The 17,770-nt window shown below is 33.4% G+C and overlaps 1 protein-coding gene across 1 annotated transcript; it reads right to left on the reverse strand.

The window, feature by feature from the left end:
* Positions 1-632: 632 nt before the first annotated feature.
* LOC106623060 (probable peptidoglycan muropeptide transporter SLC46) lies at positions 633-9,860 on the reverse strand. Its single transcript, XM_014242431.3, has 9 exons — positions 9,035-9,860; positions 6,691-6,800; positions 6,232-6,382; positions 5,950-6,133; positions 2,297-2,931; positions 2,017-2,153; positions 1,140-1,329; positions 905-1,061; positions 633-825 (listed from the first exon to the last, which is right to left on the reverse strand). Exons 1-9 carry the CDS (start codon positions 9,156-9,158, stop codon positions 768-770), a joined length of 1,746 nt encoding a protein of 581 aa, XP_014097906.3. The 5' UTR covers positions 9,159-9,860; the 3' UTR covers positions 633-767.
* Positions 9,861-17,770: the final 7,910 nt, after the last annotated feature.

The raw sequence follows: 17,770 nt of genomic DNA on the forward strand, positions 1-17,770 counted from the left end.
AAATATAAACATTTTAAAATCACTTTTCACTTATTTTTATTTAATTGTTTTAATTTTCAACCCCTTAAGAAAGCTGGTAAGGATTTTAAATTATTTAAAACAAGGAAAAACTTTAACTTCGCTTGCACCCAAGCTATAATAGCCTTCACAAATACAAAAGATTCCTTAAATGAACTTTATTTGGTCGGCCAGTTAGTATGACAGGTATATGCTATAGTGATCCGATCTGAACAATTTCTTCAGAGATTGCACCATTGCCCTAGGCATTAATCCACGCCAAATTTCTTGTGGATATCTCGTCAAATGAAAAAGTTTTCTATAGAAGCACTTGAGTTCGATCGTTCAGTTTGTATGGAGCATTGTGTTATGGTGGTCCGTTATTGGTTTTGGTTTTGACAAATGAGCAGCTTCTTGTAGTGAAAAGAACGTGTGCAAAAATTCAGAGCGATAACTCAAAAACTGAAGGACTAGTTCAAGAATATACATACAAACGGACATGGCAAAATCGACTCAGTACAACACGCTGAAAATTTATATATCTCTCCAACGTTTTTTTCTGGGTGTTAAAAACTTCGTGGCAAACTTAATATATCCTGCTGAGAATATAATAAATTTAAATAATATTACGAGCATTTCATTTCGATAATGATTAAAAAATATTTATTTATATTCGAGCAATTCAATTTACTTAATATATTATATTAGTAATATCACAAAAGTTTGCATAAATAACAATTGATAGAGCTAGATAACATTCGGTGGTTATATCATTTCAATATCAACGCGTAATGCTCTTTGTGGGAGTACTTGAATCGCAAAACAATGCTGAAAAATTAATTTTTTTTGAATTAAAATTAAAAAGTGTTTACATACATATTACGAGCATAATTAATTCTTTACTTACATCAGAAATATGAAGGCGATTGTGTATAAAGCAGCGCTGACTATGTTAAATAGACCCGGGAACATTTTTAAAGACTCTTTATAGATAACTGTGTAGAGCGGTGCTGCCAAAAAGGGCGCAATGGATTGCAAAACATTTTTTATGGAAAATATTTTGCCTAGTGTGAAGAAAAAATAATAATATTTCATTATTTATATGTTTTATTTTAATTTAAAAAAAAAAAACAATTTCTTACCCAAATCAGTTGGGGGCACTATGTTCGATACAATGGTACGACACATTGGACCACCAACCGATCTGAACGCGCTCAAGGCAACAGCCAAATACAAATGCCAAGGCTCCGAAGCCACACCTCTCACAATGCTGCTGGCAATATCGCTGAAGAATGCAAGCAGTGCCAAAGTGACCACGGACATGCTGAAGACCTGAACAGAAAAGAAAATATTATCATATAGACGTCTGTTAACTTAAGTGGTCAAATGTGTTACTTCTTCTTCATTACTATATTAGGGAAAATTATTTGGCCACATGTCAAAATAGCTTAAGTCTTAAGTTGACTAAGGTCGGTATTAATAATATATTATATATATATTTTATCTTAGTTTTATTATTTTAATCGACCTAGCTCTGTGACCTCAACAATAGTATCGAAAAAATCAAATATAACACGGTAAGATAAATGCGATTCGTGCTAAGAGCGAAATTCTGATATCTAATATCCAGAGATTCCTCAGATGAGATATGTCCGAAATTGTCGCGAATTCGAAGTGCAAGAACCCGAACAATTAAAACGATTTTGTCGTCCCATAAAGTACCATAAATGGTATGCAATCCGTTTGGTCGAAGTTCCGGAGAGCCCTTCTCATAGTTGGACAACCTGGATGAGAGACAAAAGTAGCTGCGTCAGCAAAAACAATGTGTTTGTGAACCAGTCTTAAGACGATCAACAACGAACTAAATGTTCAACTTTTGTAATATAAGGTGACAAAAATACCATCTGAAAGCTGACTATTTAATTAAGACATATATTCTGAAAACAATCGCGTTATAAAAAGAAATCCATATACCATATTTAATCGAAAAGAATATTAGTCATAGCTGAGTCGCCTTACCTTACGTAATATCAAGAAACCAACCAGGGCGCCAAACATGGGCACCATATGACTAACCGTCTCATAGAATGTAAAATCACGCACGGTCCAATGGAATTTCTCACGCACAAACAAGTAGAAGACCGTCATGGCACCATCTGTGAATGCAGGTATAAATAAAATTCAATCAAAACAACTGCACATTCCACCATGATTACTGTGAGTGTTATGTACGATATACAGTTATTTACACCTGTACTACAGTTATATACGAGTGCATTTATTTTTGCAACCAACTCACCGATTACGAATATCGAAAGAAACATAGTGCCAGTTACAAGCCAAATAATGCTACGATCGTAGTATGGCCGCGTCTTGAAACAAGTCACCAACATATCCTTAATATGCACGTAGCTGAAAAGCCCCGCCTTTTTAGACTTCTCCTCCGCGGATTTTTCTTCATTACTTGGATCTTTCATTGTGAAATTCTTCATATTTGTGTTCTTATATGCCTCTTCGCATGCGCTCAGATCCTTTTTGGTTTCCTTTCCGATGGCCTCATCGGCTGTGACCTCAACAACTTTGCCTTCAGCATTTATAGTGAGCTCACTTATGTGCTTTGCTTGCATGTGCTTTGAGATTTCCAGACTATCGATATTTGTGTTTTCTATTTGTTTTTCTTTAATATTAGTAAGCACTTTGTCACAACAACCATTCAAAGTAGTTGTTGTACATTTGTTTGTTTCGCTAGTTTCTTGTTTGGAACAATAATGTAGACTTTCTGGCACGCTGACGACGATGTACACAGTTGCGCCGCACATGAGTAAACCGGATATGATGAATGTGGTGGTGGGTCCAGTGGCAGCGTAGACGAAACTTGAGAGCAAAGAGCCGCCCATTAAGCCGATGAAAAAGAATGCTTCCATGAAAATCATTCTGAAATATAGGCATAGGAATGAAATGTGTACATAATGTGAATATTTCAAGCAAGCATTGCTGAAGGATGTCAATCACGCGATAATATTGGTGATCAGAAATAAGAAGCTAAGTTCAGGTGCTATTGCCAATAGTAAGATTTCTGCTATACTATATTGAAATCTAAGTTTTTCAAGCATAAATCCGAGACATATGATACGAAACTTAATATATCCAATTTGATAAAGGTTCGATCATGCTTAGTAGAATTTTTAAAAGATATATTTTCTAATGGCTTTTTGTGAGAAAAAATGCTGACTTTTTTCCGGAAGAAGTCTGTATACTAAAATATTGTTCAGTGTTCTTCAAAACATATCTGTAGAAATGGAGTTAAGCGACTAAAATAAGTGTATATGTATTAGGAGAGTATACATAAGAAAGTAACAAGTATATAGGTATAATCAATTTTCTTTTATGTACTCCAGTTGTTCTCTTTTCGACAAACTTTGCAGAGTGGCGAATCGAACAAACAATTGGCATAAATATTTTGACAAGAGAGCAGAGCTCAAAGAGAGAAAACAGATAAGTGGAGGATATAAGAAGTATTAAGCCCGGAAAATTTTTTGTGGTATTTTTCGTTTAAAATACATATTATTTTATTAAATGTATCAAATGTATGTTCAAAAAAAAGGTTCATTAAGCAAAGCCCTTTTTATTTTTTTCCTAAGCTCTACTGATCCTTAAAATTTCACAAATTTCGTGAGTAAGTTTTTCTAGAATACCTTACACGATAGTAGTTTCGAATTCGGGCAATCTATAGTGAACTTCTTAGTACGAAAAATGTTTAAATTTAAATAAGAACAGGTTTAGAAATATATTAGTAATAATAATAGTTAATGTTTTCGAACTTAATGAAATTTATAAAAAAACAACAAATTTATAATAAATTCTAGCTATGACAATTAAAAATAATACGCTAAGTTTACAGGTACTATTTTGCTCAGAAAAATATCTGATGAGCAACAAATTATTCTCATTTAAAAAATAATATTACTGTTATTATAACTTTTTTTCTACATTTTTTTTAGGAAATGAGCGAATATTTATAGACTGAACTCAGTAAAACTCCAAAAAGTATCTACTTATATTAATTATATGTATGTAATATGTTTGCCTATTAAAAAACTGAATTTTTATTTCCATCTCTCATTATAATACATTTGGTAACTTAAGGGATTGATTTTTAAATTATTTACGTTTTAGAAATTGGACGAAGAAAATTGTTTTATTACAATTCATCAGTTTTTATATTTTTGAATTAAAAATTTGAAACCGACCACCTTTGAAACGCCCTATGAATAAAACCCTTTAAAATATATATATGACCTTTATTATTTTGGGTAAAGCTACCGGCCTTGTTTTCAGTCTTCAATGTGGCAGAATGATCGTGACGGATTGGCGTAGCACCTGCTCGGCGAAATGTCAGTAGGGGCACTCCTCAAGGTGGAGTTCTTTCTTCTCTTCTACGTATCTTTGTCGTCAACACCTTGCTGAAAAAACTTGAGGCTCATGACTGCCGGATGATCCCGTATGCAAACGATGTAGAACTCATGATCAAAGAAAAGTGCTTAAGTACTGTGCAAGCCTATCTCAGCGTCGTAACTAATTGAGCATTTGGAAGTAGCCCTACCCAAATAAAACTAGCCCAAATAAAACTGGCATTGCTTTATTTACTTGGAGATACAAGATCCCGAAGGCACCACTATCGCCTGCAACATGCTGACACGGCGAATTTAGGGCTCGGCCTAGATAGGAAGTTTTCAAGAAAACCTAATAGCGTGGAGAGAGCAAGGAAGGCATTGATTGCCTTGTACTGCTGCAGAGGAGTCATTGCCCAAAAGTGGGGTCTCTCACAGAAAATAGTTCTCTATTTCTACGACACCATAGTCAAGCTCATTATGTTCTATGGGGTTTTGTGTTGTGGTGGGTTCTTGAAAGGACAACAGTTGCTAGGAAACTCGAGAGCGTTCAACGAGAGGCTCTCTTAAGCATATATGGTGCACTAATTTCCATACCAACCATGACACTTAAAGACATTTTGTATATATATAGTTTCCATAGATATCGCCGGAAGGTGTATGGCCGCGAAAGTTGCTCTCAAACTCAGAGAATCTGGGCTTCTAAACATGTGTCTGAACAATTGGAAATTCTCGCCTGTTTTGACTTTATACCGGATATTTTGGATCAAGGATTCTGGTTATAAGCCGTTGGAGGGACTTCCTGACTTTTGTAGGTAGGTTGTTGCCATTAAGGTAGCGGTAGATTTACTGCTCCGGAGTGCAGCCTCCTTCAGAGAAGTGACTCATCACCTTGATATCAGGGCGAGGATACTAGCCTCACTAACCGTGCGTTCATCGTTGGTAAAGAAATGCCTAACCTCCTCTTCATTGGTAACAAGTCACTTTGTGATACGTCTACTATGGGTGTCAGGCCACAGTGGAATTGTAGCTAACTATAAAGATAACGAGCTAACAATGAAAGGCACCCTTGGCAACACTTCCTTCTTGATTATCCAGCGTTTTCGAGATCAAGGCTTAAACACTTGGGAGCTCACATTTTTAAATATCCCACCGCACTGATAGGAGTAGAAATTAAAGCAAAGTTGTACATTAGATTGGATACAAGAGTTCTATTTTTATGGCTTCACAAAAGACTTCACATACAAGTACTGTAGTACTCCAAGTGCAATCCCTGTATCAGCCATCGAATTTAACCTAGTCTACCGGCAATTAAAATTGGTTTTAACTTTACTACTTTCCATGTGAAGCCATATACATGTATGTATATATGTACATATAATTGAAGCAAAATTTACAAGAACAAAGAACTCCAAGCACTCTTACGTATAAAACCTAAACTCAACTGAAGATATTTTATCTCCAAATATATATAGAGATTACTTAAGTATACTCAATACTTAATAATTAATTAGTAGATTAATAAGTATAAGTATATGCACATATACATTTACATACGTACCTATAGGGTCTCGTCTTCGTGTCGGTAACATCGGATATAAAGCAGAAAGCTGCCACAGAAAACACACAATTTCCGCCTAAAATGGAGTGTGGCACCACAGCCAGCACGTAGTACCAAGGGTTCACTGGTTGATAGACGGCTATTTGACAAATCACCGCCGCGATGATGTAGGTGAAGGAGAAGCCTATAGGGTTTCAAAATATTATCATGTAGCAAAATATTAATTTATTTTTATACTAAAATTTATAGGCAGACATACTTATATAATATATATTTTCGTACCTATCATTGAGATGACCAAGAGTGGCTTGCGGCCATAGTGATCCGACCATGAGCCAATGAAAACGCCACACAACGCCGGCACAATGCTCTCCAATAGTGTGCGAATCATAAACAGATTTGCCACGTACGGCTGCACTTCGGTTTCAATTTTCTATTAAAACCAAAATCAGGTAACAAAACAAATATGAATGGAAAAACATATGTAATTGTATTTAGTGATAAATAAATGTCATTAAAATTATTGCGTGACTACGCAAGGCATACAAGTTGCCCTGTAGGGAAAAGTAACCAAAAAAAATTTATTTTTACGGATTTAGTGTCAACGGTTATTATATGTAATAACTGTAAATCACCATGCAAGTTGTGCGAATGTTTTGTTAAACACTATATTTTTCCTACAGGGTTTATACTATTACGTATACGAGTATGTAGTCCGATATATTTTTATATAAAAATTACCGTTGCTTGTTCGCTAGCGTTTTTTGTGCCCAATTCTTCGCAAATGCTTTCATTGTAATTGAATACTGTTGTACAGGCCTGATATATGATTTGATTTCGTAGTATGGTGCCTGCGGGGTAGAAAGTAATATAATAAAATGCAAATCAATTATTTTTCGATTGAAACCAAATTATCGTGTTAAAAAACACTTAGATTATCCAGTTTAGATAAATATAATTAGCAATCACTTGAGCAGTTATAGCCACGTGTATTGTTTGTAATGAATCGTGGGTTTCAATTTCTTTTCAATGGCGAGATTATCACATGAATTGATCAGCCTTTTGAAGTTAACTTAAATAGGCAAAATCCTTCGTTTCTCGAATAAAATCAAGTCATGCTCAAGAACGCGGGAAGCAAAGAGCTCTATAGGGTAAAAGAAACGGTCAAGTCCACTGAATTTCGTTAAGATATCACACTTAGTTTCAGAGTTATGTTATGGAAGTTAGAAGAACTGTCATATTGTGCTGTACAATCGTTGCTTGTTTTTATAGAGAGAACAAAATTCCAAGTAATTTTGAGAAATCCTGCCGAGTTGATGATTTCTGAACGAATATAAATCCGAATCGGTTTCGGTTCTGGTAAAACCGATTGTCGCAAGAACGGGTTGAATTTTGGGTTTTCGTTATCGGACAAGTTAATTTTATTTCTTTATTTTCTATGAAACTACAAATTCTGATGATGGCGATATCAAACCAGAAGGGTAGAAATTATAGAGGTTCAAATATTTTTCGTCGTGTTATTGAATGCAATACCATAAAATACATTATGAACGGAATATCGAATACTAATATAATGGAGGTAAGCATATTTGCTAACATTTTCTCCTGTCAAGTTTTATCGAGGGGATACCTTAAGTATTTTTTGTTAATATCTAGCAGAAACCAAACTTGATAGATATGTATATAAGTGGTGCTTCCATCTTTAGAGGTTAAGGGGCGGAGACAACTGATTTGATCACTACCAAATTTAGTCTGCATGTTCTGTATCTATGTACAATAGTTCTCCATACAATGACCTACCAGTTCTTTGATCTAATCAAAAAACGAGTTTTGGCAAACCCAATTCACGTTTTTTTTATACGCCATCATTTTGTTAATTGTTATACCCTGAACAGGGTATAACTTTCGTTGTTGATTTACGTGAGTACCTGCCGGCGACGGCCTTACCTCACGGTGCTCCAAAGCACAACGTATCAATACAATGCGTTGATAAGCGCCCCAAATAATACGAGCTATTTGCAAGTATTAATTTGGTTACCAGTGGCAGTGTGTCTGGGCCCACACTACCATCTTGGTAAGATTCGAGGCCGATCTAAACCCTCTTCCGTTTTCGATTACGGAACCCAGTTGCTTTTTGCAACTTCTTTTTAGAACTGAAAAAACAGCTAGGCTGAATTTTCAGCTCTTCCTGCATTTAGGTTTCAACCACAGCCACCACGAATCTCCCCAAAGGGGCCATAACCCAATGAGCAGATTGGACCGAAGTCCAAGGGCTTTCTGCTCCCCGTAGTACCAGAAAGTCTCCGGTAAGACTGTGTAGCCGAAACTACTGCCAGTTGAGCAACTCATTACTCAATGACTGGTGACATTTGTCGCTTGAACTTCAAATGCCTTTTTATTTGTTTTCGACACAAATTATTGTTCAAGGCAGCGATACAATTTCTGAACATATTGTTCAGATCGAGCCACTTTAGCATATATGTATGTAGCTGCCATACAATCTGACCGATAATAATTCCTTTTAGGCTATGCACCTGTTAAGGGTATTACAGCTTCGATGCCGCCAAAGTGAAACTTTTTCATTGTTTTTAATTATTTTCTTGTATACATCAGTTTATTCTGTCTTTAGCGAAATTTCGATGTTATTAAAGCATAGTACTATATGTATGTATAACGTGCGACTCCGCCACAACGACTGAATTGCCATCTAGAGATACGTAAATTGAGAAATTTTCTAGCATTTATCGGAGATGCTGATGATGATATTTGAGAAGTTCTGGTTTGGCACGGGGAATCAAAAAATTCGTTAATTTATAAACCAGTTACTTCTTAAATGCATTTTAATATTATCTCCTAATGTATATATAGCCCAAATTCGCTCTATTATCTTTAACCACTGAAATATGTTAGCTTAGAATTTGTATGTCATCGCAAAATCTCAACCCAATTTGGTACACAACAAGACAAAGTTCAAACTTTGCGTGTGTCAAAAATTGATTACATTCGAATGGCTACAGTTATGAATTAAAAGACAAAAACAAATTTGCTGGCGTCTAATTTTATTACTAACGCCAATTCTAATTACCGGATAGACTATGCGCAAACACCAGCACTAAAACGATTGGTTCTATGTAGTACATGTGGAATACTTTGCGCCATTGCAACTGCTTCACGCGCGCTAACATTGTGGTGGCCACTTTTTCAACCATTTTTTTTTGATTGAAATTAGTTTATCGTTTAATATACAAATTATTATTTTTATATATTTAAATTGCTAAAAACTTGGTCACTGTTTAATTAAAATTTATTATTTTTTTTTGTATTCTGTTGCTATATTCACACGTTTAAACATTTTACGGTAAAACTGTTGAATTACCGCAAGCGTAACTGTTTCGTGTGACGGCACATCTAATACTGAACGATTCGAACACTACTCTACCGGCAGCCAGTTATTGTCCAATGTGTTAATAACTTCGCAAACACTACAAATGTTATGAATAAATTTAGAATTTAATTGAAAACTCTAATTTACACAAACACATATTTATATAAAAATAAAAGAAAAATCTTCACTATCCCGAGCGATGCGAGAAATCATTTACTTTTTTTTTATCGTTTTTAACTATAAAACGTGATCAAACCGAGATGAAGTGTCACAGTAAGCCAATTGCAACAACAGCATATATACGCACAACCATGTATATATGTAATAACGTTAATAGTAGCAAATCGCGCCGCCTTTTCCGTTAACGCTTCGCTAGTTCTGCGAGCTATTTGTTGACATTCTTTCCACCTGTTTGTAAATCTCACTATCACCGCCGCCTTGTTGGTGCGAATATATTGATCATCACTGGCATTACTTGAGTGCCGCGCACACGCATCCGCTCCAAGTCGGAATTAATTTGAAACTAACTTCATTGTTGCAGTTATCACGAAAAAATCGCCGCATGTGAAGTCGCTAGTTGAGTCGCATAGTTAAAAAAAAAAACATTTACGTAAATACGAAACTAAGCGGTAACACACGAAAACAAACATATGTCGGTATGTACATATGTATGAACCAGTATGTTGGTACGAATTATAGAAATTTATATAAACAAATCATTAAGCGTTCGAAGATACCTATGTTAGATACAGTCAACAATACATATATATTTGTATGAGCAGATTTGTGATTCGACACGAGATTAAACGATCAAACGATCCGAGCTATTTACTTAATTTTATATTAATTACTATTTTTATTATTTTGTGTTTGACTGTTACACATGCGCCATTATATAATATATGTATATGTAGATATAATAAAAGCACGCATGATGTATTGTACATACATAAATACAAGTATATGGAATGGAGTAATAATCTAATGATCCACTGTTTTCAGCCAAATAGTTATTATTAAGTATAGTTTTTATTCTACGAAAACACTTGCACTCAATCCCACTTTAGAATGACGATAATTTGGACCAACAAAGCTTGGAATTTTTTGGTGTGATTCTCACCCATTTTATATTTTAGAGATTTATTAAAAAAAAAAAATAATAATATATTTTTTGTTTATTTGGATTATTTTTCCTATATTTGTGGACATGTTGCCAATATGTTACAAATCAGTTCCAAGCTTATTCTAATGGATAAAATAAAAATTTTGCGAAAGAATTCAGTATTTTTAAGCGTTGGAAATATACGAATTTTGAATTTTATGATAACATCAGTAAAATAAAGCAAATTACAATCCAGCAATCTGCTTATTAAAAGATATTTTGGGGCGATAATTCTGCAAATCTGAAAGTAGTATTCCATATCGTATCAGCTGGAAGTGAGAAGGAGTTGTCCTTCCTCTTAAGCCTATCTAATTTTGAATGAGATAAAGTGTAGCATAGTCGCACGAATAAATTTATATCATTTTCATTGCAGAATAGATCATAAACTACAAGTGAAGGAAAGCAACTAGCAAATTAGACTTCCGTCTGAACCAGGCGACGGTTGCTCCTTATTTAAATAATTAAGAATAAATAATAAGGATAATAAAAAGAGCAATTTTTGATTGAGCTATGACATTGAAGGTTAATCCGATACAAATAGGTTTAAAGTGCTTAAAACAGATTAACATCGAAATAATAAATATCAATTATTTGAAATATTATAAAACGAAATTAAAATACGAGAATATAAAAATATATATTAAACTTCTTTCAAGAAGATCAGTTAATGAAATTAAATTCGTTGATAAAAGAGAATTTGAAATGTTATGTTCAATATTGGTATTCATAGATAGTTTATGATTCTTTAAATATTGAACTGTAAACTAATATTCCTTTAGCTACTATCGAACTAATGCCTGATTTTTAAAATATCGTATATATGATAGCTAGTTTTAAAATTTTATTTTCGATTTAGCATTTTCTGACTCTCATGTTCTTTGAGTCTACATCAATAGAAGCAAACAAATTTTTTTAACTAAAATCAAGATTATACAGTGTACCGTACCGAAACTATAACACCCTTCACAAGTGCATATAACTAACTCTGAAAACGTAAACGGCCAACGGTTTGAATCCAACGGAACACGTTTCGCTAGTTTTTTCTAACCACGTTGTTTGATACGAACAATCTTCAAGTCCAATTAAGATTACTTAATAAGAAAATAAGATACGATATTTTATGAAGGTTTTAATTTTGAGACTCGCGCGTATATACAGACAGGCAGACGCACATAACTCAACCCGTCACGCTAATCATTAATTACGTACCATATATACATACATATGTATACCTTATAAGGTCTCAGACATTTCCTTCTGGGTGTTACAAACTTAGTGGCAAACTTAATCAGCGGCAATTAAAGCGAAGCCTGTCATTGGGTAACTTATTTAAAATCCTTGTCTCATATATGTACAAAGAAATTTCTTAATAAAAGGAAACGTTGCAGTACCAATAAACGAAATTTTACGCAAATTATGAAAACATACACATTTCCAAAAGTGTTTAGGTAAAAATTCTGTTTCACATACCGCTTTCAGTCAACAAAACAGTTATTTGCTTTGTTCCGATAAATGAAAATTATTATCTGAAATTATTGTTGTTTTATTTTTTTTAAATAAAATTATTTTAATTTAATTAATTTGTTTTTTTAATAAACAAAACATTTTCGATTAATTAATATATATATTTAAAAGAAATTAAAAACATTTTAAGGGGTTAAGCCAGTTTAGAGCCTCAAACAAGCCTAATTCTGACAATTTATTCTGGTCCAATCTTAAGGAAGGGCTAGCGGGCGACGGCGATTCTAAGTACTACTATTTAAAACAACCTAAAAAAAAGATATATAGAAGACTTGAAAATAAAGTACGCACGTTTTTACACAAATTTTTCGCTAACATACAAAAAAGTTGACGTTTTTGACTGAATCTGTAATTTACTAGTTAATATTACAGTGAAACTGTAATGAAAATTTCAATATGCGATAGTTTCGAGCACCATCATAAGTCAGTTATGAGAAAAACGTGTCTAAAGTTGTATGTACTAAAGCTGACTCAACCAAATCCTTAGAACCCTTTAGTGTACTTTAAAAAAAGCCAAAAATTCGGTTTTTAGATTTAAGTCCGATTCCATACATTTTTGGGACAATATAAATATATAAATATAATTTAATACCTTACTAGTAAGTTTTTTCTACTAAAAAGAGTGTTCTATAAAAAAAGATAAAATAAATTTTATATTAACTTTGTTATGAATTTACTCTTATATAATATGGTACATGGTACATATATATGTATATAAATAATGTAAAGAAACTAATTTTATAGATCCTTACCAAAAAGTGTGAGTGGTTAAATTTATTTTTTTTAATGATATACCTATGAGCAAATTATGAGTAAAACTCACTAAATTAACTTAATTAAGTAAATTAATCAATTAATTTAAGTTAATTTAAAATTTTTGTAATTAAGTTTTTTTTTATTTATTTCTATTTTAAATGTGTTAAAATACATACACAACTTAAAAAAATAGATTTAATAGCAAAGAAATGATAATGTTTCTAGTGAAATAATATCCAAATATCTGGTATTGTCTTAATATTTGTTGACAAGAAACGCGCATACATAAAGCATACCTGTGTAAATATGTCAACACTCAGCAACTATCGGCAGCAGTTGGAACACAACAGAAACACTTATATCAGAAATAATGTTTAATAACAACAATAATATTTCTGGCGAAAACTGTCGTTTGTAATCTTCAAACATCACAAAGGAATACCAAATAAACCATATGACATTGCAGATAAAACCTAAACAAAGTATGTATTATATTATATTTGTTTAGCTGCCGCAGCGGTCATTCACCAAGGACACCAACGACATTCATGTTTATCCTTTTTTAATTTGTCGCTCTTCAAATATTTGACTACTAGTTATGGTGCGGAACGAATTCCAAAGTGAGCAAAAACAAATAACAAACTTACTTAATTGGAATAAAGTAATATCAATTATTATTAAACACTTCAAAGCACTTATCGTACACATTTGCATTTGCGATTTCAGTTGTTCCGGTTTCATTCACTCATAGATGATGAGAGATAATCGTTGATAATTGTTTTTGCATAAATTTTTGCAAATTAATGCACACTAAAAATACTTAATTATATATTTACATTTACTTGTATGTATGTATGTGTGTGTGCCTGTGAACATTTGTAAATATTTGGAATTATTTGTCAGGAAACCATTATGAGAACAATTCAATTGTTCGCACTCGATCACACACCCACACACTCTTAAACAAATACACGCATATTTTATCGTTAGCCGGCAAATTTCCCGATACTCATATACATACTTATGTATGTACATGTTACGTGAGATTATTAGGAATTCACGACATGTTTCACTCAATGGACGCGAACTCGTTGCAAGTTCAATGCTGAATTTCACACATGAATGCTCATTTAAATATAATACAATACTTTCAACCAGCAAAAAAATATTTATTGTAGTATCAAAAACAAAAAACAAGAAGAAACGTTAACTTCGGTTGCACCGGAGCTCTAATACCCTTCGCAAATAAAACGATTTTTTACAAGAACTGTGATCGGTCAGTTTGTATGCCAACTATATGCTGCAGCAATTCGATTTGAACAGTTTCTTCTTCAAATGAAGAAGTTTTCCATAAAAGCACTTTATTCCGATCGTTTAGTTTGTATGGCAGCTATATGCTTTAGTGGTCTGATATCGGCCGTTCCGACAAATGAGCAGTTTCTTGGTTAGAAAAGTGCGGGTGCAAAATTTCAGATAGATATCTCAAAAACTGAGGGACTAGTTGGACTCAGCTCATCATACTGATCATTGATATTTGTGTGTACATATATACTTTATAGGATCTCTGAGATTTCTTTTTGGTGGTTATAAACATCGTGGCAAACTGTACACTGTTCAGGTTATAAAAAACACAACTAAAAGCTAAGCTTTAACCACAAAACAAGCTGTCAATTGAAAAGCACGAAATAAAAGCAACTTTGATTTAAAATGGGATTCACCACAGACATTGTCGAAATTTGTTAATAGGTAATGATGACTTGCAATTTGCTAGCTCATTAGGGTTTGGAAAGGTGCGAACATACGGTTTTTTCATACAAGTAAAAAATGATGAGGCATTTATTTTATTTAAAATAAAATACAGAAAAATTAGTGAAATTAGTGATATTTTTCATTAATAGTTCGTAAATTTTATGAATTTACGTAGTGGCGACTGCTTCTTTTGAAGATTATCTCAGTGCAATTTGAATTACTTTTTCCAGCTCGCTAATAACGCACCGCATTTTGGTTCCCAGTGGTTTGAATAAATCCTTAGCCTACATAAAAGGAAAATTTTGGAAAATGACGATATTCCAATTTCTTTAACCCTTGTGAAAAATATATTTTCTTTAAGTCAAGTTGTTTCGAATCAGTCAACGAGTTTATGGTAGTACTAATGCATGGTAGAATGTGACAGACTGTTTTGCCCTTCTTGGGGCAGTCGATGTAGGTTAGTCACACAATGTCCGACCGACAGCACAGTGTACCTCCGATCTTTCGAGTGTTCTTTGGTCTCGAGGGCAGGGCCGTAGTGAGAAAACCGGAGCTAGGGGATGATTGTAGTTAATTGTGGGAGAAAAAATCTGCAAAACATTGTTGCAGGGCACCGGTTACCTCTGAGGACTCCGGTTCTGGAAGGAATTGTCCCCGACTCTCCTTCACTACTCGAGGGTAAAGCAAAGACGCACAAACCATCTATGAGAACAAACTGCACGATATTAATTTCTGTAAGCATAATGACGCCATGAGGCGGTGGGGCTGAGTACTTATGGGATCACTCTAGTATGTCATTTACTTGACGTACCCCTATATAAAGTAGTTCAACGAATAAATTACATGATCTAAATCGTCAATGGACAGACCATTTTTTTTATATGATTCTTTGCTATACAAAAGTAGCACGAAGCCATTTAACGCTTAGACAATCTTTGTTGATGACCGAAGTCAAGAGATTTCGGATCAGTATGAACTAACATGAGCTCGATGTGGAATGGAATGGAATATTCTTATTTATGTACGCGTTAAGTCAGAACTTTCAGAAAAAAAGTTCTGAAATGGAAGCGAACCAATCGGAAAAAGTACTGAATAACACGAAACTGACCAGAATTGTACCAATTACAAATACTTTAATATAATTAATAAAACTTAGTCAGAAAATTGTTTTTTCTTATTTTGATCATTTTTATGGTTAAGGAGAAAATTATATTTTTTATATTATTATATATTTGAACTACTTTGTTAAAAATATGTAATATTTTTCAACCAAATGATAATAGATAACTCGGGGAACATCACCAAGTCAAAAATACTTGTTCAATATTAAAAAATTATCAATATCCGTGCTAGATTTAAAGTTCATACTCATTGTAGCATCAATTCGTTTGGTAGCATAATACAGGGTGGCTTACGAATAGTGCTACGAAATGAAACCGTAATAACTTTTTTTCTGTGTGAGTAAACGACTTTTTTTGGCAAGTTATAATTTAAGTGTTTTAAAAATGAATGCTTGGGATACTGAAAAGGGGGTTTAAATAGTGCAGCGATACCATGCTTTGCAGTCCATCATTTCTGTCCAAAGAGAATTCAACGGGATTTTGTCAGCACTCGCCCAGTAGATGGACCATTATGAGGTTGGTAAACATGTTTGCCGAATCTGGAAGTATCGCAAGAAGACTGTACGTTCGTGTTCAAGTAACAATCACAGCTGTTGCATCGTCAATTCCGGCAAATCCAAGAGTTTCGACTCGCAACTTAACTGTGCAACTTGGATTTAGCAGACGTCATTACAACGGATAATTCATGATGAATTAAACCTGTTTGCGTACAAAGTTCAAATAACAGCAGTTTCATTAAGGTGTATGTTCGGGCCATACTTTTTTGAAGAAAACGGTGTAACAGTAATTGTCCGTTATTTAAAGATGTTGAATGCGTGGCTGAAGGTCATTTACGGTCTCTATTAATTGATTAAAAAAAGTTACTACGGTTTTTTTTTTGTGGCACGATTCGTGAGCCGCCCTGTATATAAGAAAAAAAGATTATATTTTTTATAAAATAGTAAAGGTCGACACTTTTGCACAAACTTATGGTATTAGGCCGAATTAAACTCTTTCTAAACGAGAATGTTTTTCTACTTTGTGATGCTTCAGCTTACAAAATAAAAAAATATTATTTTTAACGTAACTATAAAGATTTTCAGTTATAACCCTTTACCCAGTTACTCAAAAGAACGATGCCTCCAAAAAAAACTTACGCGACAATTGATAATAAAAAGTGCAATCTCTATTAAAGTCTGGACATTGTGGTAAGGAAAAAAATCATGTCAACACCTACATATATGAGTTCTCGTGATTGTTAAATGATTTCTAATATAACATCATAACACACAACTATTGAAGTTTATTTCAATATATGTCATTCAAGATCTTAATCCTCGCTCATAACTTTCGAACGCGGAACTTCTTATTTCTCAAGCTATTACATCTTCCTTAATGGAAATTTATTCATGTCTATGGAACAGAGCAAAATATTAATTCAAATTCATAGTAATATAATTATTTTTGTATAACTACTTGCCGTTCGAAGCACACCGAAAAGATTCACGATTCAAAGATTTGAATGATAAACTGTCTATCGTTAAATAATATGTAAATAAATGCAAAATTTTATGCAGCATCATTCAATCGCTTAAGCCAAAAAGCAACAAGAAAGAATTAAAATAAATATGAAAAAATTTTACTCTGTGACTATCACGATCCGGTACCGATGTGTGTGCAGAACAACGAACGCATTTAAGTGGAACTTCGGTAAACAGTTGTGTGGTTGAGAAGATAAGCTAAAGTAATATAATTAATGTGGAAGTGAAACTCTTAAAAATTATTGCTATGATTTACACTCTATTAAATAATTGAATAATTATTGATCTTAGTATTTTGTTTTATTCCTCCTTGTCGCTGGAGTGGTCTATGTTCCTGTCACTTCGGACTCGGTTAATTATAGTTGGCTGGGCAATTGATTATCAATATTTTTGAATTGGAAGTAAAATATATAAATGAAATATTGAATCACTAGATAGGAATTTAGGAATTTATTAAATTAAAGAGTTTTAAAGCCTACACTTGGAGCTAATTAAAATTCCTCGACTAAAATAGTGCTGTTCTATTCGGTGTTACTATCTATACTAACATTATAAAGTGGAAAGATTTGATCCTTTGTTTGTTTGAATTAAACAGGCTCCGAAACCA

Source organism: Bactrocera oleae, chromosome 4 (assembly GCF_042242935.1).
Source record: "Bactrocera oleae isolate idBacOlea1 chromosome 4, idBacOlea1, whole genome shotgun sequence".
NCBI lineage: Eukaryota > Metazoa > Arthropoda > Insecta > Diptera > Tephritidae > Bactrocera > Bactrocera oleae.

Excerpts from the sequence above, each read along its gene's own strand:
- LOC106623060 (XM_014242431.3), bottom strand. The coding sequence starts at position 9,158 with ATGGTTGAAAAAGTGGCCACCACAATGTTAGCGCGCGTGAAGCAGTTG. Across the intron at positions 6,801-9,034 it reads GTTTGCGCATAGTCTATCCG|GCACCATACTACGAAATCAA; the intron begins GTAATTAGAATT and ends TCTACCCCGCAG. Across the intron at positions 826-904 it reads ATCGCCTTCATATTTCTGAT|CATTGTTTTGCGATTCAAGT; the intron begins GTAAGTAAAGAA and ends TTAATTTTTCAG.